The sequence below is a fragment of the Chiloscyllium plagiosum genome, unplaced genomic scaffold (genome assembly GCF_037043375.1).
Source record: "Chiloscyllium plagiosum isolate Xiang-an unplaced genomic scaffold, Cpla_swu_hap1 HiC_scaffold_25, whole genome shotgun sequence".
NCBI classification, from domain to species: domain Eukaryota; kingdom Metazoa; phylum Chordata; class Chondrichthyes; order Orectolobiformes; family Hemiscylliidae; genus Chiloscyllium; species Chiloscyllium plagiosum.
The window spans coordinates 51,314,089-51,337,149 of record NW_028270163.1 but is presented as its reverse complement, the minus strand read 5'-3'; the positions used below and the strand labels follow the sequence as shown (position 1 = coordinate 51,337,149).

Below are 23,061 nucleotides of genomic sequence, written 5' to 3'. Positions count from 1 at the left end.
TGCCACTGCATCACAAGAACCCACCACATTCCAATCCACTAGATGGTGTACAACAGGTTTCTGTTCAAGATCTGCCCAAACCATGTACTGTACATAATGCTGTGTGCAGCAGATTTCACAAAATGCATCATCTTTTTGGAAAATTTATGAAATTCAGGTTTAACACAAAATCAAATGGAATGGAAAAGTCTTTCTTGTAAAATCATTTGAAATATGTTTGCCAAAAACAAGTGACTAACTCTCATGCCTTCAAAATACTTTTACAGAGTGATTCTGGGCATTAAGCCAAATTATTTTACAGCAGCTGACAACTGCTTTTAAAAATGCAGAAGTGTTTCCTAATTAATGAGACTGAAAAGACTCGGGAAAGGCCAAGTGAGTGACAAGCAAATATGCTTTGGCTGCTCTGGTCAAGTGTGTTAGACAGAATTCAGCAATCGCAAATGATTCTAAATAATCCAGTTGCCTTTAACCTTGATAGAATCATAAACACCCTACAGTGCGGAAAGAGGCCATTCAGCCCATCGAGTCACCTTTGAAGGACATCACAGCCTCCTAATTATCATGGCCAATCCACCGACCCTGCACATCTTTGGACAATGGGAGGAAACTGAAACACCCAATGGAAACCCACGCAGACACAGGGAGAACGTGCAAACTCTTCGCAGACAGTCACCCAAGGCTGGAATCAAACCTGGGTCCCTGGCGCTGTGAGGTAGTAATGCTGACCACTGAGCCTCCAATCCAGCCAACCATTTTTTTTAGATTAGATTACTTACAGTGTGGAAACAGGCCCTTCGGCCCAATAAGTCCACACCCACCCGCCGAAGCGCAACCCACCCAGACCCATTCCCCTACATTTACCCCTTCATCTAACATTACGAGCAATTTAACTTGGCCAATTCACCTAACCTGCACATTTTTGGACTGTGGGAGGAAACCGGAGCACCCGGAGGAAACCCACGCAGACACAGGGAGAACGTGCACAGAGAGTCACCTGAGGCGGGAATTGAATCCGGGTCTCTGGTGCTGTGAGGAAGCAGTGCTAACCACTGTGCCACCGTGCCGCCCACATTTAGATTAGATTACAATATAGTGTGGAAACAGGCCCTTCGGCCCAACAAGTCCACACTGCCCCGCCGAAGTGCAACCCACCCATTTACCCCTTACCTAACACTACGGGCAATTTAGCATGGCCAATTTACCTGACCTGCACATCTTTGGCAACAACCTGTTGACAACTTCCCATTTCCAAATTTGAGAATATGCAGAAGCTAATTACACCATGCTGTTGTGATGACAGATCACATCTCAAAGTACTTTCAGTCGGTTTTTAGCCTCTAATTCCAAAGTGTGTTTCTCTTTACTCCAACACCTACTCCTGAAAACTATATGCTGTGGGTGTAAATCAGTGACTATCTCACAAAGCCCAGTGGAAAGCCAAAGGAATGTTGCTTTAATGTAAAGAATGAGAGCAATTCCAAATCAGGAGAGACTGAACTGAAGGGCTGACAATATTCCCATGTCAGCAGAAAGTCACCTCTTTCAGATAATGATGTGGAGGTACCGGTGTTGGACTGGGGTGGTCAAAGTTAAAGGTCACACAACACCAGGTAATAGTCCAATAGGTTTATTTGGAAGCACTAGCTTTCAGAGTGTTGCTCCTTCATCAGGTGGTTGTGGAACATGACCATGCAACACAGAATTTATAGCAAAAGGGCTACAGTGTCATAGAGCTGAAATGATATATGAAATTGTTTAATTGTTTCTTTTTTCTTAATTGTTTCTTAATTGTTGAGTTGTTTAATATATCATTACAAATCATGACACTGTAACCCTTTTACTATAAATTCTGTGTTGTATAGTCATGTTCCACAACCTGATGAAGAGGCAGCACCTCAAAAGCTAGTGCTTCCAAATAAACCTGTTGGACTATAACCTGGTGTTGTGAACTCTTTATGTGTTACTAGCCTGAAACCCCGATGTGTGAGTTGGAGTGTTGTGAGGGATACAGTTTTGAGAGCAGCCATTTAAACACTGCAGATCAAGTAAAGAGGGGTTCCTCACTCTCTCACTGAGTGCTACCAACTAGTTAAAAAAAAATTTCAATCACAAAGCCAAGAATCTTGAGATTGACAGCTCAACTGCCAACATCAACACTACCAGTGCCATCCAATCACAGCTGCAGCATCTACCGCTCTGCTCTTCTCAAACAGTTCAGAGACTGATCTGCATTTCTTTTGGACTTACCTCTTATTCCTACACTGTGTATGTATCAATATTGTGTTACTATTACTTCTCACGCTCAGTAATTAATAAATTCGCTCAAATGTTTAATTCAAGAAAGCCGAAATAAATTGCCCCTTTTTAAAATGTAAGTTCTTCTGAGTTCAGGTGAGAAACATTCACAGGGAAGGGAACCTTTTTAAAATAAACTTGCTGCAACCGACCAAGTGGGATGGAGAGGAGTGGGGGTGGGAAGGTGGGAGGGGAGGCTGTTGTTGATGAGTGGGGTGGGGGAGTGCACATGAAAACTAAGAGGAGGCAGTTCATTGTCCTCACCCTTTAGCTTTGTGGGTTTGAGGTATCCTGCCAGGAACCTTATCGAAGAACTATGGAACTACAGTCAAAAAACATTAAAGTAAGGTTTTACCTCTGGGGACAGCTGCAACTAAGGACAATTCTTAAGAGGATTAGCATACTTTTGAATGGTCCCTACAGAAGTAAATAATTTTAAGATTGATGATTCTTACAAAAGAATTTTATTCTTGAGGGACAAAAGTAAACCTGAGTGTATATGTAGTTATAAACTGTATGGTTAATAGTGCTCATTTATTTGAAGTCTTTTATATACAATAAGGTTTGTGCTTTCACTAAAAAATGAAATTTTGTGGCATTGTGTTGGCAGGTGTTTGAATTTCTGTTTTAATGTTAATGGTCTCTATCAGGTTCTAAAGTTCCCACTTCCCAATTTACTCCTAATTTCCATGGGGTGCGTTTTTAGATTCAAAATAGTTTTCATTTTTAAAAGCAAATGCAATTCCCTTCCAACCAACTTTTTTAATACAAGTAATATTCAACAAAAACTGGACAAGTATGATAACTCAATACCTGTGGCTCCTTGGAAATCCAATAAAAAACACCTTGGGGAAACCTCAATCCTCTCTTAAACTAAGAGAGTACAAATGGAAGCATTTCTCATTTCCCCAGTGCATTTCTTTTCCTGTTTTATTTTGTGAAACATCTCAACAAGGTTATAGTAAATGAGAATGAAAATCTAAAAGAGTGGAGAGGGATTGGATAGAGAATAGGATAAGGTTAGGGACAGAAATAGAGATATAGACGGCGAAACTGATGGAGACAAGGGTAGATTATAGGGATTGGTAGAGGATAGGGATGGAGGTTATGTGCAGAGTGAGAGACATCAGGACTGGGGCAGAGATAAAGATTTGGAAAAACAAAGTATGTCGCAGTCTTCTGACTTACGACAGATCCATGGAGATAGACAGTCATAAGATACTAATGAACAGGATAAATCTGAGTGGAAACAAAAAAGAGAAAAATGAACAAATTTAATTGGTAACTATACTAGAGGTTACATTATATTAATATATTTTACACAGAACTTAGAAACACAAATCTTAAACTGGGGAGAGTGCCTGAATATTGAAGCACTGACAAAATTGAGAACAGAATAAAAATTTGTGATCCAGGAAGGAATGTCACACACAGGGAGCACTGATCAGAATATCATACAGTGTGCATTTTCCCATACACTTAGGTAAATCAGGTTTGAGTACCATCCGTTCCAGGGGTGTGTAAGCACGTCAAAACACCATCCTGTTCCCTGGCCAACATCTTTGTCCCAGGCCTGCTGCAGTGCTCCAGTGAAGCTCAGTGCAAGCTGAAGGAACAGCACCTCATCCTCTACCTAAGTACCTTACAGCCCTCAGGATTCAACAACCGGTTTATCAAAGAGGGAACACCTCCCTCCACGTCCATTCCCCATCCCCACACCCCCAAGTCCTGCACTGCCTCTAGCAGAGTCGAAAAATGTGGCAGTGGAAAAGCACAGCAGATCAGGCAGTATCCGAGGAGCAGGAGAGTCATTGTTTCAGTCCTTCAGAGCCAACCCATTTTCAATCATTTGCATTTCCCATTTATACCCATTCACCGCTTACATCTGACAGCTTATCATCAGTGTTTGCCTCTCTTCTCTGTCCCTGGGCAATGTAACCCCACACTTGTCACCAGTAATGCACCACCATCTCCCAGCTGCTTTCAGTTCTCAGGTAGTCATACCGGACTTGAAACATTAACTCCGTTTCTCTCCGCAGACGCTGCCAGACCTTATGAGTTTCTCCATCACCTCCTGTTTTTGTTGAGGAAATATTAGGACAAGTTCCCCTCTAAGCCACTCACCATCCTGACTTGGAAATATATCAGTGTCACTGGATCAAAACTCTGAAACTCCCTCCCTAACAGCATCGTGGGTCTATCTACACAATAAGGACTGCAGCGGGTTCAAGAAGACAGAGATCACCACCACCTGCTCCAGGGCAATTAGGGATGGGCAACAAGTGCTGGTCCAGTTAGCAACACCCAAACCCTGTAAAAGAATAATGGGTCAGGTGCTGAAGTTTGGGGATGGGAGAGCAGAGAAGGAATTGCAGAGTTGGGGGCTCAGGTAGCTGAAGGCACAGCCTCCAATGTTACTGTTCCCACTTCTCACCAACGCTCATGTTCTACCACTCTCACTGATGTCTGCAACATATTCCTTCACTCACTCCTCATGTCCTCTTGTGCTGGCTCATCTCACTCAGGACACCTCTCCACCTCCAACCTACAGTAATAGCTCAGTTATCCACTTCCATCTCTTATGACAGCTGCCCCCCCCCCCCTCATCCCAGAAGGAAAACAGCCCACAGGAGCGGAAAGGGTCACGGCAGGTAGTGACCTGCCCAGCATTGAACTCCTCACACCTTGTGAGGACAGATTCCCGAGTCTGACTGCTCTGAATGGCTGACTATGTCCCAGCTCCCAAGCCTGGTAACAGAGGTAGCCCTTGATTAACAGTGTTGGGACCCCTGAATATAGGCTATTCCCACCTTGATTTACCTGAGACCTGCTGACAACCACAACAAGCTTCTGCCTTTGTATCTCCACTAAATGGCAAGGAAGGTGTAATATGAGCTGAAAATGTGTTGCTGGAAAAGCGCAGCAGGTCAGGCAGCATCCAGGGAACAGGAGAATTGATGTTTCGGGCATAAGCCCTTCTTCAGGAATGAGGAAAGTTTGTCCAGCAGGCCTGCGGCCTGATCTCCAGCATCTGCAGACCTCACTTTCTCCTCAAAGGTGTAATATGAGCCTGGTATCTCTGGCTGAAGGAGAGAAGTATATAGAGCAGGGATGCCTCCAGCCAGGCTCAGGGTGAGTGAGTGCTATGACAGTGAGCAAAGAGCCCAGAGACACAGCCTGGTCCAGTCCATGAATCCCTGAGCACACAGTGTCCTTGCTGCAGTGTTACAAGGAGACTTACTGGAGCAGCCCAAGGTGCAGCATTGAAGTGCACAAGTGTCCTGGAAGTGGATCGCAGATGTACCTCGAAGGCTCTCAGAGGCTGGCACATATCAGATGCCAATGTCTGTGGATGTGGGGTACACACAATTGGTGCCTGTGTAGCATACCCTGAGATTCTAATACCCGGGGGAGTCCTTCAAAGCAAGGACCAGCTAAGTCCACCAAGCACTCGCTCTGACTTCCATTCTGAGAACTTCTGATGTCTAACTTGTCTAGTGTGTTTCGTGAGATAGGAAGCTGACTAATAGCGAGGTGAGATGGACCATTAACAAAGTGTTCAACAAACAAAAATCTCCCCCCGCCCACTCTTAATTGTTATCTCACCACTGCCTAGTGCAGAAGTCAGTGTGCTGCTGGTTAAAAGCATAAAAGATGGACTGAGATGTTTGTGATATCAAGATGGGCCTCACTGGACTTCTCATCCAATTCTGCCATAATCCAGTTACAGTCTGCCTCACCCAGACCCCCATAAGACTCCATCCATAGTTCCAAAGTGGGACTGAGAAAGCGTGGTGTGTCCTGGAGAGGGAGGAGGGGAAATTATGAGGCTGCAGGAAAGAGAGAGTTGGTGGGCTGGGGGTGGGGGAATGCCCCCCCGAGAGGTGAGAGGTCAGATTAAAGAGTCTGCCGATGCCCACTCCAAATGGACATCAGCCAATCCACCTTCTCTACCCCAACCTGTCAGGGTCAGAGTGGGGTCAGGATGTTTAACTTGCAATTCTGACTCTGTGAAAAATCTTAATTTAAAAAATGAACAATTTTTGACTTAATCAAAGAATGATTATAGCTGGGAGTCAGGACCTTTCAATGATTAAATGTGAAGAAGTGATCCAATTAAACTTCTGATTAGTGTCAAGCCTCCTGTGACTGGAGGGTGATAACATTACAGCTGGAATATTAATCCGTGCAGACAGGAAGCTGATCAAAGGAAGTCAGTCCCAGGAACAATCAGAGAAGCTGCAGCCTACAGCTCACTTTATTAAATCTTTAAATGTTGTTTTCACTGAAACAGATTGAAGGGGAAATGAGTTTCACAGTGTTTGAGGTCTCCTCATTGCTTCTTGGTGACAGGCAATTCTTATTTTAGTCACTGTCAGGCTACCTCCCAGAGGAATGTTCCAGATGCTGCTGCTGCTACTGCACCATGCACAGCATGAAACCCTGGCAGCCTCTTCTGTTCACGTTACCCATGGCAACGATCACCCCCACAAAGCTTTTAGCGTCGATCTGTTGCTAAGAGTCAAGAGATCTGATAAACTCCTTGAGAAATAGAAAAATCTCAACATTCAGCAGGGCTGCAGGGCTATGGAATTAAAATCAAAATACTGCAGATGCTGGAAATCTGCGATCAAAGTCAGAAAGTGCTAGAGAGCAGATCTGGCTGGAGAGAGAAACAGAGTTAACGTCTCAAACTCTGTGTGACTCTCGTAGGAGATCTGTTTCTTGGATTAAATGCTAGTAGATGGTGATGGTCGTTGACCTGAAACATTAACACTCTTTCTCTCTGTTTGTGGCCTGCCCTGCTCAGTAGTCGCTCCCTTTTCTCTTTTTATTTCAGATTTCCACCATCTGCAGTAGTTTGCTTTTTGTATAGGTTGATGAGATTTATAGGAACATAAGGATTGGGAGCTGGAGTTGAACTGCTTGAGGTAGCTCTGTCTTTCGGTCAGATAATTTTCTTCACACTTTCATGTGATGTGAGCAAAGGCTGCATTTGTTGTTCCATCCCTAATTGCCCTGGAGAAGATGATGGTGATCATGGTTGGTCTTTTACAGCAGCTTCACTTTCCTGAACTATTCCCATCTCCTGCCATCTTGGTTTGGACAGTTCCTTGTGTATAGATCTCATCTAGCACTCCATGTTGCTGCCCTGTGAGAAAACAGCCTTCATTCTCATTAGTAACAATAGCCTACAACTCCATCCTGCTGACACACTGTAAGGCTATAGGATTGTTCACCACTTGGCGCAGGAAGATCCCAGCTTTCCGCAGTGAAGAGATACCGGCAGCAATTGTAGAGCTGCTGTGATCAACTTTGGCTCTCAGTGGGTAGTCCCTCCCCACTTCACAGTGCAAGAGGCAGTCAGCAGCATGATCAGGTTGTGATGCTTCCTGCAGTTGAATAATGACAGTCCGCAGTTAAACAGGGACTGCTTGGGAGGTTTGCCCAAAGTGAGCACAATGTACCACATTGGCCATGGAGTGGCCGTGCCCCTGGGGAATGGGGGCCAGGACCACCTCAGGACCCACAAACAGGTGACTCCTTCCTGGAGACACCGGGAGAATCCGACCAGTCAAGGCCCTGACAGCAGGCGCTGCAGCTGGACTCACCTGCTCTACCTTATCTGCATTCGGGTCTGTTGCACGGTTAATCCCATAATCGAGGACGTCAAGAGTTCCCGGCTGTTAGAAAAGTCCCAGAGAAGAAAGAACTTTAACAAACAATGTAAAGGTGACAACAATTTCTTGGCATTTCGTTAAATGAGAGAATTCTGGGTGGGACATTCAAAACTTGTTTCTTTTTACTTCGAGAGAATTGAATCAGAGATACGAGAGGAGGCCATTCAGTCCAGGCCAGCTGTGGTTCAGTGGGGAGTCCTGTTGCCTTTAGGTCACACCCCAGAGACACTGAGTAAAAACACAGACCAACACTTGCAATGTGGTACTGAGTGAGTGCTGCATTGTTGCTGGTGCTGGTATTTGAATGAGGAGTTAAGTCGAGGCTCTGCCCATTTTGTTGGGCTAATATAAAAGATCTTATTTGATTTATTATTGTCTCATGTATAGAGTGAAAGGTATTGTTTAGGGTGTACTTTCCAGACAAATCATACTTACAATACTACATCAGGCTAACAGAACAGATTGAAGTGTTACTTTGAACGGAATAGGAGTGTTCCCTGTCATCCTGGTCAATATTTATGCCACATTCAATGTCACTAAAGACTGGAGATCTGATCATAGTCACACTGTTCTTTAGGGGATCTTGCTGTGAGTAAATTGATTGCTGTTTTTGTTATCTTTCACAACAGGGATTACATGTTTGAAATACATCATTGGTTGTGAACTGCTTTGAGGCATCCTGATGTTGTTAAAGATGCCAGAAAAATACAAATCTACCCCTTTAAAGGGATTAGTGAACATATTTCCTTGACAAATCACTGATACAAGGTTAATACTCACTGCTGGTCTGTGCACTAGCCAGTACGCTCGCTCCTGACAATCCAGAACAAACCTGTCAGCCTTTTTACGTTCTTTACCAGCCCTGGTGTAGGAAACATAAAAGGAGCAATTTGTAGAACAAATCCGTTCTCAAACACATTTGATCATCATCATATCCAGGGTCAATATTGTGAAACTGTATCCAGGGTCAGTATTGTGAGGCTGTATCCAGGGACAGTATTGTAAGACTGTATCCAGAGTCAGTATTGTGAGACTGTATCCAGGGACAGTATTGTAAGACTGTATCCAGGACAGTATCGTGAGACTGTTTCCAGGGATAATGTTGTGAGACTGTATCCAGGGACATTGTTGTGAAACTGTATCCAGGGGCAGTGTTGTGAGACTGTATCCAGGACAGTATTGTAAGACTGTTTCCAAGGACAATATTGTGCGACTGTATCCAGGACAGTATTGTGAGACTGTATCCAGGACAGTATTGTGAGACTGTATCCAGGGACAGTATCGTGAGACTGTATCCAGGGACAGTATCGTGAGACTGTATCCAGGACAGTATCATGAGACTGTTTCCAGGGATGGTGTTGTGAGACTATATCCAGGGGCATTATTGTGAGAGTGTATCCAGAGGCAGTAGTGTGAGACTGTATCCTGGACATTATTGTGAGACTGTATCCAGGACAGTATTGTGAGACTGTATCCAGGGACAGTGTTGTGAGACTGTATCCAGGGACAGTAGTGTGAGACTGTATCCAGGGTCAGTATTGTGAAACTGTATTGAGAGGCAGTATCGTGAGACTGTATCCAGGGACAGTATTGTGAGACTGTATCCAGGGTCAGTATTGTGAGACTGTATCCAGGGACAGTTGTGTGAGACTGTATCCAGGGGCAGTAGTGTGAGACTGTATCCAGGGACAGTATTGTGAGACTGTATTCAGGGTCTGTATTGTGAGACTGTATCCAGGGACAGTATTGTGAGACTGTATCCAGGGACAGTAGTATGAGACTTTATCCAGGGACAGTAGTGAGAGACTATCCGGGGTAGTAGTGTGAGACTCTATCCAGGGGCAGTAGTGTGAGACTGTATCGAGGGTCAGTATTGTAAGACTGTATCCAGGACAGTATTGTGAGACTGTAGCCAGGGGCACTATTGTGAGACTGTTCCACATGTATTCTCACTGATGTCTGAGTGACAGTTAAGTTGTGATTTCACCATAGAACTGATATTATTCCAATTCATATTAAAATTTCAATGCAAAATGCAATTTTAAAGGTTTATGGTTTTAATTCCTCCCTCCTGACATCTCTTAATGGTTTAATCGTTTATGTTCTTTATGTTATTGGGGCTGAAGTTTCAGGTTTGGAAGCAGAGCTGGCAAAGGGTCGCTGGCTCCAAACACTAGCTTTGCTTTTCTTGCTGCAGATGCTGTCAGACAACTGAGTGTCTCCAGCACTTTCTGTTTCATCTCTGCAGGAGCTTCTCAGGGGAGTGTCCTAGGCCCAATCATCTTCAGCTGCTTGATCCATGGCATTCCCTCCATCATTAGGTCAGGAATGAGGATGTTCACCGACAATTGCATAATGTCAGCACCATTCACAACTCCTCAGATACTGAAACACACACATACTTAACTACAGAAGCAATCATCGCAACACCCATAAATGGAGCTGCATCAGGACATTATTTAAATGGGCCAAAACACACTGCAGCACCCAGGAACTGTGAGCAGCAGATGAAAAGTACCTATACAGCGTATTCAAGAAGAACAAGTATCTGATAAACACAGTCTGCCGATGCTTAAACAACAAAACCAAACAAACGAACAGAGCACAGCCAGAAACTCTAGCCACACTACCATACATCAAAGACATCTCGGAGATGACTACCAGACTACTCTGACCCCTTTGGCATCATGGTAACCCACAAACCTACCAACACACTAAAACAGCTACAGATAAACTTAAAAGGACCCTGTACCAACAACCAGCAAAACTAATATTTACAAAATACCATGCAAGGACTGTAACAAACACTACATTGAACAGACAGGCAGAAAACTAGCCACCAGGATACACGAACACCAACTAGCTACCTAAAGACATGACCCACTATCACTAGTATCCTTACATACAGATGAAGAAAGACACCACTTCAACCAAGACGACACATCCATCCCAGAACAGGCTAAACAGAGACATGCACAGGAATTCCTACAGGCCTGATACATCAATTTGGACCCCATTTACCAACCTCTAAGAAAAAGAACTGGAAATGATATCACCCACCTTAACAGACCAAGACACATAAATAGTGAGTTTCATCGGAGGCTCACTGATGATGTTACCTAGCATGGTGACAAAACATTTGAAAACAAACCTGCCAGCTCAGCGAGCAAACTTACAACCTGATTCAATGTTGTTAACATCGCTGAACCCCTACAATCAACATCCTGGAAATTACCATTGACCAGAAGTTGAACGAGACTAGCCATATAAATACAATGGGTACAAAATCAGAACATACTGAATCACCTCCTGACTCCCCAAAGCCTGTCAACCATCTACAAGGCACAAGTCAGGAGTGTGATGGAATACTCCCCACTTGCCTGGATGGGTGCAGCTCCAACAACACTCAAGAAGCTTGACACCATCCAGGATAAAGCAGCCCCCGCTTGTTTGGCACCACATCCACAAATATCCACAACCTCCACCATTGACCCTCAGTAGCAGCAGTGTATACTATCTACAAGAGAGTGCTTCAGAAAGTCACCAAAGATCCTCAGATAGCGTCCTCCAACCCCACAACCACTTCCATCTAGAAGGACAAGGGCAGCAGATACATGGGAACACCACCAAATTCAAGTTCCTCTCCAAGTCACTCACCATTCTGACTTGGGAATATATCGCTGTTCCTTCACTGTTGCTGTGTCAAAATCCTGGAATTCCCTCCCTAAGGGCATTGTTTGTCAACCTACATTAAAGGAACTGTAGCAGTTCAAGAAGGCAGCTCACCATTACCTTCTCTAGGGGCAACTGGGGATGGGCAATAAATGCTGGCCCAACCAGCAATACCCACATCCTACAAGTGAACTGAAAAAAAGAAATGGTTGCAATAGCAGCTTAACTTCTGCTCTTAATTGGTGGTCTTAAGTGATGCATTCTACATGGAAGTTGACTTCAGTTTTTTTTTGAAAATCATGGAATCCTTACAGTGTGGAAGCAAGCCATTTGGACCAACCAGTCCACACCAACCCTCTGAAGAGCATCCCACTCAGACACATCTCTTACACTATCCCGGTAAACTCTGAATGTCCCATGGCCAATTCATCTAATCTGCACATCTTTGTACTGTGAGAGAAAACTGGACCACTTGGACAAAACCCACGCAGACACGGGGAGAATGTACAAACTCCACACAGACAGTCACCCGAGGCTGGAACTGAACCCAGATCCCAGTGCTGTGAGGCAGTAGGGCTACCAACTGAACCACCATGCCACCCAATCAACTCTATAGTAAGACAATCCATCTAATAAATACAGTGGCTCTGAGATTGATGCCTTATTCCTTTGGAAGCACTTTGTACAAGAAGTATTCAACTCAAATAAGTTAGTACATACCCTCTGGACTTGGGTACTTGATTGCTCTCCTTTGCCCTGCATTATTAACTCTCCAGTCGTAAAGCCCACCTTTATATTTCCTTTCCCCATCTCCCCCACCCAGGCTTTCCAAGGCTGTATCCAGCCTTTACATTGAATTGTATCATTTCCTTAACTCTTGTTCCATTAGGAGCATCAACATGTTGGCTCCTTTATTCTGGAATTTTCTCTATAATATCTCTGCCGTATCTCCTCCAACAGCCTTCTAAGAATCCTTCCTAATCTGCCCCCAGCTCCTCTGCTTCCCTTTCCTCCCCCTTCCTTGTGTCAGTTTTCCTGCCACCTCCAGCAGGTAGCACACAAATGCAAGGAGCCCGAGGGAGCTCCCTCGTGTTGTCAGGATTAATAGCAGAGCACATCCAGATGGCCAGCTTAATGTGCTGGGGAACAATAACCAAAATCACTGGAGAAACTCAGCAGCATTTTGGAGAGAGAAAAACATTGTTAACTTTTTGAGCCCTTCTTCAGGATGGATGCTCTGAGGATATGGGCTCAAATCTCACCATAGCAGCTGACGAAACTGAAAATCAATGGGTAATAAATCTGGAGGGTATGAAGCTAGTCTTGGTATTGGAGCTATGGAACTAACACTTTGTCCTCATTTACTAATGCCCTTTAGGGGCAAGCCACTCAGTTCAAAGAACAAAGAATAAAGAAAGTTTACAGCCCAGGAACAGGCCCTTCGGCCCTCCAAGCCTGAGCCGATCCAAATATACTGTCTAAACCTGTAGGTCAATTCCTAAGCATTTGTATCCCTCTGCTCCCCACCTACTCATGCATCTGTCCAGATGCATCTTAAATGAATCTACCGTGCCTACCTCTACCACCTCTGCTGGCAACGTGTTCCAAACACCCACCACACTCTGTGTAAAGTACTTACCACATGTATCCCCCTTAAACTTTCCATCTTTCACTTTGAAAGCATGACCTCTCGTTATTGAATCCTTTACCCTGGGAAAAAGCTTGTCTCTATGCACCCTATCTATACCCTTCATGATTTTGTAAACCTCAATCAGGTCCCCCCTCAATCTCCATTTTTCTAGTGAAAATAAACCTAACCTACTCACCCTTTCTTCATAGCTAGCACCTTCCATACCAGGCAACATCCTCGTAAACCTTCTCTGCACCTCTCCAAAGCGTCCACATCCTTTTGGTAAGGTGGCGACCAGAATTGTACACAGTATTCTAAATGCAGCCGAACCAATGTCTTGTACAATTTTAACATGACTTGCCAGCTCTTATACTCAATACCCTGTCTGATGAAGGCAAGCATACTATATGCCTTCTTGACCACCTGTGCATCAACCTTCAGGGTACAATGGACCTGCACTCCCAGATCTCTCTGCCCATCAACTTTTCCCAAGGCTCTTCCATTCATTGTATAATTTGCCGTAGAATTAGACTTGCCTAAATGCATCACCTCACATTTTTCTGGATTGAAAGCCATCTGCCACTTTTCTGCCCAGTTCAAGGGGAGATTAAAGATGAGTAACAAATTCTGGCCTTGCTAGGAAAGAATAAAGAAAAATAAAATTATCTGGAGAGTGTACGGCAGTGAATTAAAATATTTAAGGGAATGCAGCCCTAGAGTCATGGAGTCATACAGCACAGAAACAGACCATTCGGCCAACTAGCCCATGCCGACCATATTCCCAAACCAAACCGGTCCTACCCGCCCAGGCCTGGCTCATATCCCTCTAAACGTTTCCTTTTCATGTACTTATCCAAATGTCTTTTAAATGTTGTAACTGTCCCTGCATCCACCTCAATATCTGGCAGTTCATTCCACACGCGAACCACTCTCTGTGCTAGAAAGGTTGCCCCTCATGTCCTTTTTAAATCTTTCTCGTTGAACATTTAAACATTTATTCACAGGATGAAGGCTGGGCCAGTGCCTAGAGCGCAGATAAGTGTCAACCACATTGCTGTGGGCCTGGAGTCACCTCTCGGCCAGATCAGGTAAAGATGGCAGTTTCTTTCCGTAAAGGATATTAGTAAACCAGATGGGATTTTCCATTGACAGTGGATTCATTAGACTTAATTCCAGATATTTATTGAATTCAAATTCCACCATCTGCCATGGCAGGATTCGGACATGGGTGACCAGAACATTACCTGGGTTTATGGATTAACTGTCCAGTAATAATACCACAAGGCCTTCCATTAATTGTGTAATTCACGCTGTCCACACTTTAACTTCCTTACAGTCAGGCTCAGCAACCATTCCAATCCAGTCTCTGTGACCAAAGTCAGGGTTTGCCAGTTAAATGGACACATTTTTTAACAATAGGCAGTGAAGGATGAGACAAAAGTTGACTTTGGGAACAGGCTGAGAATACTGACTCTGCCTCACCATTCCAAACCAAACACTGACTCAGCGAAATGCTATCACAGTGGGGATGGATTTCAAACTGTTACAAATCCTGAAGCCCAAAACCTTTCTCAAGTTTCACTCTGTGTCTTAAAGCTTCTTCTACACCAAAAGAGAAAATGCTGGAAAATCTCAGCAGGTCTGGCAGCATCTGTAAGGAGAGAAAAGAGCTGACATTGTGAGTCTAACTGACCCTTCTTCTACACCATACAGGTGGAGAATCTTGAGAAAGAGTTAGAATTCCTACAGTCTGGAAGCAGGCCATTCGGCCCATTGAATCTACTCCACCCCTCCAAAGACCATCCTATCCAGACCCATCCCTATCATATCCCTGTAACCCTGCACTTCCCATCGCCAATCCACCTATCCAAACATCTTTGAACTGTGGGAGGAAACCAGAGTACCTGGACAAAACCCACACAGATGCAGGGAGAACATGCAGACAGACACCTGAGGCTGGAATCGAATCAAGATTCCTAGCACTGTGAGGCAGTAGTGCTAACCACCGAGCCACATAACACCCACATGGCATAACTATGTAGTATTTATGTAATGAAGAAGGGTAATGAAGTGAAGAAGGTGTTCTGAAGAAGGGTCACTGGACCTGATACGTTACTTCTGATTTCTCTCCAGAGATGCTGCCAGACCTGCAGAGATTTTCCAGCAATTTCTGTTTTTGTTTTTGATTTCCAACATCTGCTGTGCTTTCAGTTTTTTATTTCGTATTTATGTAGCACCTTTTGCAACCTTGCAACGTCACAAAACATTTTCCAGCAAGGGAGAGCACTTTCTGAAGTGCAGTCAGTGTGGTACAGTAATTCAGAAAATCGAAGCAGCCAATCTGCATGCAGTAAGCTCCCACAAACAACAGTGTGGGAAAGACTAGATAATGTTGTGACATTGACTGGGGGATAAATACAGGCCGAGTCACTGAATAATCCCCTGCTCTTCCTCAAAATAACACCGTCCAATTGCTTATGTCTCGCAGATAGAGCCTAAAGTCTCATCTGAAAGACAGAATCTCTGACAGTGTAGTGATCCCTCTGTATTGTCAGTGTGGATTATGTGCCCAAATCTCCAGTGTAGAACTGCCACATAGCATATTTTATTAATGATTACTTTAATTATATCAGTGGGGCTAATGTTCCTGTCATTAGATAAAGGTAAAGTCACCATCAGAGACAGACAACTGGTAGGTGATTTAACCTGAGGGTTACTACACCATCGGTGAGGGCTAAGGTTGAGAAAATGGACCCCTCATTGTAACGTCAGACAGCATGGGAATTGAACCCACACTGTTGCCGTCACTCTGCATCATAGGCCAGATGTCTCGCCAACTGAACTAACCAAACCCCAGCCCTCACAGCCGTGGCTAACCAAAACCTCAAACAGACTGAGCAGGGCTGTCTCTGGGGACCCATCGGGTTTCAGAATTAATCCTGAAGCCTCTCAAGGGTTTTAATCTGTGACGGGCTCTTTCTGAAAGGACTCAGATCAGAGACAGCATCAGAACAAAACACCTTCACAGCTTCCTGCCACAGCACTCTTTCAGTCAGTGATGTCTGGGTTCAAATCCCACTCTAGAGACTTCAGTACGACAATCCAGACTGACACACCAGTGCAGGACTGAGGAAGCACTGCTGCATTGTCAGAGGTGCCATCTTTGTGGGTGAGACGTTACATAGAAATCCCATCTAGGTGAAGAAAATACCATAATAATGTTTGAAGAATAATTGGCAAGTTCTTCTGGTGACTTGAACAATGTTTTTGGCACCTCAATCAACATCGCCAAAACAGATTATCTGGTCATGCACTCATTGCTGCTTGTGAGACCCTCCTTACTGTGTGAGTATTGTGTGCCAATTTTCCAAATAACAACAGAGATTTTTTAAACAAAATCGTTAGTAGGATGAAGTAATTCCATGGAGGCTGGTATCCCATCACCAAGTCACCCTTTCCAGGCCCAGTACATGGACTCTGAGCAGCCAACTCAGAATAGTTCCCTAAAGCAAGGAAAATGCCTGCCAGCCTGGGCTCCCTGATTGAGCCAGGTTAACAACCCCAGTCAGGGATCTCTTACTCAATGGAATCCATCTGGCCAACTTGTTCCAATCACTACATAGGGGTATTGGAGATAACTAAAAGGATGTGGAGGGTGCTATACAAATGTGAACATTCTTTCCCATAAGGTTTTAAACTTCAGCAGGGTCATGGTATCTCCACAACACAAACTTGAAGCTACAATGCATTGTTTTTACACTGACTCAGCCCTCCCCTCTACTGGACATGGTTAATATTACACATACAGGGTGATGTGCACGTTAACAAGGCAAAAGTGAGGACTGCAGATGCTGGAGATCAGAGTCGAGAGTGTGGTGCTGGAAAAGCACAGCAGGTCAGGCGTATCTGAGGAGCAGGAGAATCGATGTTTCGGGCAAAAGCCTTTCATGAGGAAAGGCCCTTGCACATTAACAATCCTGGTGAGGAGTCACACTCCCCTGCACCCCCAGTCACATGCTTGCCCCCACAGTTTTCTTCTCTTTAGCATCACAATCTGCATCTGGGTGGCATCCCAAAGAATGGCAGGTTCGTGCAAGAGAAAACATTACTCTCTAGTCCCAAACCAAAATATAAGGGTGGAAAGGAATTGTCAGCACTCTATAACCCAAGACTTACAGGTCTGTGTAGCTGACACTCCCACTCCCTACTGCCAGAACAGCCTCAGTGACCTGGCTCAGTAAGTATCCCTGAACAATATTACTAAGAAAAGGTTTTGGACTATAACCTGGTGTTGTGTGGTTTTAACTTTGTCCACCCTAGTACAACACCGGCTCCTCCACATCATGACTAAGAACATAAACAGAGACTCAGTCCCCTTGCAGACAATCCCATGGGATTATTTTGAAGAAGAGCAGGGGAATTACTCCCAGTGTCCCAGTCAGTATTTATCCTTCACTCACTGGATACAAATAAACAAAATACCGTGGATGGTGGGAAGCTGGAAAAAGCTGGAATGTGCTGGAAACACTGAAATACATCCTGTTAAAAGATCATCAACCTATGACAACTCTGTTCCAGTTTTATAGATGGTTTCTGATCTGCAGTGTATTTCCAGCATTTTGCAGTTTTGTTTCGCTAAAGTACAGGCTGTCTGGTCATTAATATCTTTCTTGATTATGGCCACTTGCTGCTTGCAAATTGGCTGCCACATTCCCTACGTAACAACAGTGAGTAGAAAGCACTTTGAAACACTTTGAAATGGAAGTTCTTCCATTTTTATTTAACTAGCCCATAGTGCAATTTTGTGTGAAGACTTCAGGACCCCAGAGCAACCTTCTGATGATGTTACGGAGCTGCACATCACTGTGCATAAATAGCTTAATCTTATTTTCTTCACATTTTCATGTCCATGCTGTAGTCTGACCAGGTATGTCTTCCAGACTCTCTTAAATCCTATCTGGATCAGTGGTGCTGGAAGAGCACAGCAATTCAGGCAGCATCCGAGGACAGGCAAAATCGACGTTTCGGGCAAAAGCCCTTCATCAGGAATAAAGGCACAGTGTGGGTGGAGTTAGAACACACTAGGATTTAAGAGAGTCTGGAAGACATACCTGGACAGACTACAGCATGAACATGAAAATGTGAAGAAAATAAGATTAGTCTTCATCTAATGTAATTATAAGTCAGCTCCTAGTCTGTCTACAATTGCCATGTACAGCAGTGTTAGTATTCATGTATACAGTAATAAATTGTGTTACTTTGAAGTTTAGGCCTAAAAACAGTTCCTGACTTAGCCTGCTCCCGGACCAATCTGTAAAGAACACAAAATCATAGCGCGGCAATAATCATAGCGCGGACACGATAAAACAATAATCTAGAAAACTAGATCCTGTTGTCATTTCTGCTGTCACTAATTCTCAAGCACCCAGTGCCTGCTGTGTAAGGAAGGTTGGAACACTGACAATTTCACCTGAACTTACCGATATTGTTCCTTTGCCTGCATGATGATAAAATCCCACTTGTGGTTGATCTTCATGTTCAAGTTATTGTAATTTTCCTTAAAGAAAAGAAATAAAGTCAATGCATTAATCCTTTTGGTCATCCAATAAAATGCCCGTGTCCTCATTCACCAAAAATCACCAACATTCTGTCCCATTTCACCCACATTGACACTACGGTCAAGAAAGCACAAAAAAACCCTACTTCCTCAGGAGGCTAAGGAAATTTGGCACATCCATAAAGACTCTTAAAATTTTTTATAGATGCACCATAGAAAGCATTCTATCCGGATGCATCACAGTTTGGTACGGCAACTGTTTTTCCAAAGACTGCAAGGAACTACAGAGAGTCGTGAACACAGCCCAGCCCATCACACAAACCAGCTTTCCACCCATCGACCTCACTGCACTAGTAAAGCAACCAACATAATCAAAGACCTCAACAGATTCAAGAACACCTTCTTCCCTGCTGCTATCAGAGTTTTGAATTGACCACTTTAATGTTAATGTTGATCTCTCTCTACCTTCTCAACAGCTGTAACACTATATCCTGCATTCTGTTCTGTTCTGTTACCCTGATGCACTTGTATAGTACCGTCTGCCTATGACGCTTATAAGACAACACTTTTCACTGTACCTCCGTACACGGGACAGTAATAAATCAAACCATATCATTCTCCTGACTATACCTTTTAAGAGTGGTGTCTCTCAGGGTTGCCAACTTTTCTGGTGTCTTCGGGGTTAAAGCTGATAACTTTTAATAGGAAATTGGGGTGGGAAATAATTTGTATTCATTTAAAAAAAAGATTAGAAATGGGTCAATAAAGTCACAAAGGCCAGATAACGAGATTAGAGGCAGGATAATAGATGAAAAACTGCGAGGAATATGTTCATTTGGAGTTGGCAACCTGGAATCAACAGGAGATTATAACAATTGTGCAGGTTCAATTCCTGCATTGGCTAAGGTGAAAGACTCCCCTTCTCATCTTCTCCCCTTGCCTGAGACATGCTGACCTGTAGGTTAAACCACCACCAGTTCTTTCTGTCTGATGGGTGACTTCACCTTTTATTTACTGATGAACATTTCATAATGACAGTGCTTGTAATGGTCAGGAATGCACTGTCTGAAAGGGCATAGTAAATAGTAAATTTTGAAGAGGAACTGGATAAATATTTGACATGGGAAGTTTTGAAGGATTAAGAGGAAAGTCCTGTGCTGAGGCTAATGGGATAACTCTTACAAAGATCTCCCACAGACATGATGGGCTGAATGGCCTGCTCCTCCTGCGCTGCCCCAGTCTGACAGACTATGAGGAAAACATTGAAATGCTGGTCCTGCATGAAAGCGTACTACATATTTGCGAGCAATAGACATGGACATCTGGGGGAGAGTGGACTGTGATATTGTGGAAACTATGAAGAACAAAGTTTGTGGGGCTTTGATGATCAGGTTCCTCAGGAAATGGTGAAGTGTCTCCCCATTGTGAATCTCACAGGTGTTAGACTTAAAACTGAGATGGTTGAGCTGTCCAGACACAATCCCAGAGCTCTGTTTCCAAGGTCTCACATTTATCTTGTGGGCATGTAACTAGGAGGAAGTCAGTTAGCTCGGTTGGCTGGACTTCTGGTTTATAATGTAGAGTAATGCTGACATTATGGGTTCAATTCCCACATAGGCTGAGATTACTGTGAAGGACACTCCCTCCCTTTGAAGGGTGGTGACCGTCAGATAAAACTATCACTAGGTTTCTTCCTGCCTCTAATGGGAGAGCCACGCTACAGCCTGTTAAAACTGCAGAAACTTTATATATTGGGGACTGAAAAGAAACATGCTTACATCACACAGAAAGCAGGAAACTCTTGGGTTAGAGCGGCATTGAAAGATCTCACCTTCTCATATTCTTCCAATAAACCTTTCTTGCATATATTTTTCTTTGCCAAATAAATTGCTGTTAAACACAAAAAGAAAATTCATCAATTAACTACTTCATTGCAGAATGGAAATAGTGTCTCTACATTACAACAGGGACTATACTGCATTGGCCTTAAAGCACTTTAAAATGTTCTGAGATTGTGAACGGCGCAATATAAATGCAAGGTTTTTCTTGTGTTTTAATTTAAACATTTTGCTGATTTTTCCCACTGCTAGTTATTTGAGAGTTGGCACATTTAAGGAGGAAAATGATCATGTGAACGACGTTAATAAATATACTCACCATAATCTGTGTCTTCCGCTGGCCATTCCTGAGTGGGCCAGAAGTAAGGAGTCTGTGTAGGATTTAAAGAAAAAAGAACAATAAAATAAATTCTTAGATCACAGGAAATACATAGAGATAGGAGGCTGGGATATATGTAAGCGTGTAAAAGCATCTTAAAAAGGATAAGGGGTTATCTTACTGAAGCATACAAGATTCTGATGGGGTTTGACAGGAGAGATGTTGAGAAAATGTTTTCAATAGTGAGGGAATCTCAAATGGGGGTCATAGTTAGAGAATAAGGGACCGATTCTGGAATTCTCTACCCCAGAGAATTGTGGAAGCTAGATTACTGCAAATATTTAAAGAGTGGGGTAGACAGATTATTAAAATTGCAAAGAGTTTAGAGCTCTGAGGAACTAGAAGGAGAGCGGAGTTAGGGCCTGGGGCAGATGAGTTTGGATCTTTTGGGATGGTGGGGCAAGACTGAGGGGCCAAATGGCTTACTCCTGTTCCTATTTCCAATGTTCTTAACTTGACATTGAAGAAATATACCTTTGAACAGTTAATATTGTGTGCATGTAAACTTGAGCTCATCCAAAATATTGTTGCCTGTGTCCTTACTAACACTAAATTCACTTGTCACTTTTGTGCTCACTGGTGTCCTGTTAAGCGAGCTGGCAATTGGGAAGCTCACATTTATGTTTTCAAACCTCACCATGTTCTCACTGACTCCTGATCTCTATAAGCTCCTCCAGCCTCACAGCTTTATCTGTATTCCTCTATATGGTTTGTATGGTCTCACACTTGTCTGATTTCCATCACCCAGCCATTGCTGGTCATATAATAAGGTGACCTAATAAGCCACAGGTGAGGTACCAGAAGACTGTAGGTTGGCTAATGTGGTGCCATGATTTAAGAATGTGGTAAGGAAAAGATAGGGAACTATAGACTAGTGAGCCTGATTTCGGTGGTGGGCAAGTTGTTGGAGGGAATCCTCAGAGACAGGATTTACATGTATTTGGAAAGGCCAGGACTGATTAGGGATAGTCAGCATGGCTTTGTGCATGGGAATCATGTCTCACAAACTTGATTGAGTTTTTTAAGGAAGTAACAAAGAGGATTGATGAGGGCACAGCGGTGGACATGATCTACATGGACTTCAGTAAGGCGTTCAACAAAGTTCCCCATGGCAGACTGTTTAGCAAGGTTAGATCTCATGGAATACAGGGAGAACTAACCATTTGGACACAGAACTGACTCAAAGGTAGAAGTCAGAGGGTGGTGGTGGAGGGTTGCTTTTCAGACTGGAGGCCTGTGACCTATGGTGTGCCACAAAGATTGGTGCTGGGTCCACTGCTTTTCATCATTTATATAAATGAATTGGATGTGAACACAGGAGGTATGGTTAGTAAGTTTGCAGATGACATCAAAATTGGAGGTGAAGTGCACAGTAAAGAAGGTTATCTCAGATTACAACAGGATCCTGATCAAATGGGCCAATGGGCTGAGAAGTGGAAGGTGCAGTTTATTTTAGATAAATGTGAGGTGCTGCATTTTAGAAAGGCAAATCAGGGCAGTACTGGTAAAGCCCTGGGGAGTATTGCTGAGCGAAGAGACCTTAAAGTGCAGGTTTATAGTTCCCTGAAAGTGGAGTTGCAGAAAGATAGGATAGTGAAGAGACTGTCTGGTATGCTTGCTTTTATTAGTCAGTGAACTGAATATAGGAGTTGGGAGGTCATACTGCAGCTGCACAGGACATTGGTTCGGTCACTTTTGGAATACTGGGTGGTACAGTGGCTCAGTGGTTAGCACTACTGCCTCACAGCACCAGGGACCTGGGTTCGATTCCAGCCTCAGGCAACTGTCTGTGTGAAGTTTGCACGTTCTCCCCGTGTCTGCGTGGGTTTCCTCTGGGTGCTCCGGTTTCCTCCTACAGTCCAAAGATGAGCAGGTTAGGTGAATTGGCCATGCTAAATTGCCCATAGTGTATGTTAGTAGTCAGGGGTAAATATAGGGGAGGGAAATGTGTCTGGGTGGGTTACTCTTCAGAGGGTCGGTGTGGACTTGTTGGGCCGTAGGGAATC

General features: G+C 43.8%; 1 protein-coding gene across 2 annotated transcripts in view; it reads right to left on the bottom strand.

Annotated features, from left to right (window-relative positions):
* rgs9b (regulator of G protein signaling 9b) overlaps positions 1-23,061 on the bottom strand; it is a 92,685-nt gene that overhangs the window by 28,999 nt on the left and 40,625 nt on the right. For both annotated transcript variants that reach the window (XM_043715031.2, XM_088000724.1), the window contains exons 5-9: positions 20,996-21,047; positions 20,670-20,728; positions 18,762-18,838; positions 8,760-8,841; positions 7,920-7,982 (exon numbers count right to left, since the gene is read on the bottom strand). In XM_043715031.2, coding sequence (XP_043570966.1) covers positions 7,920-7,982; positions 8,760-8,841; positions 18,762-18,838; positions 20,670-20,728; positions 20,996-21,047 — 333 coding nt within the window. The remainder of the gene's footprint in view (positions 1-7,919; positions 7,983-8,759; positions 8,842-18,761; positions 18,839-20,669; positions 20,729-20,995; positions 21,048-23,061) is intronic.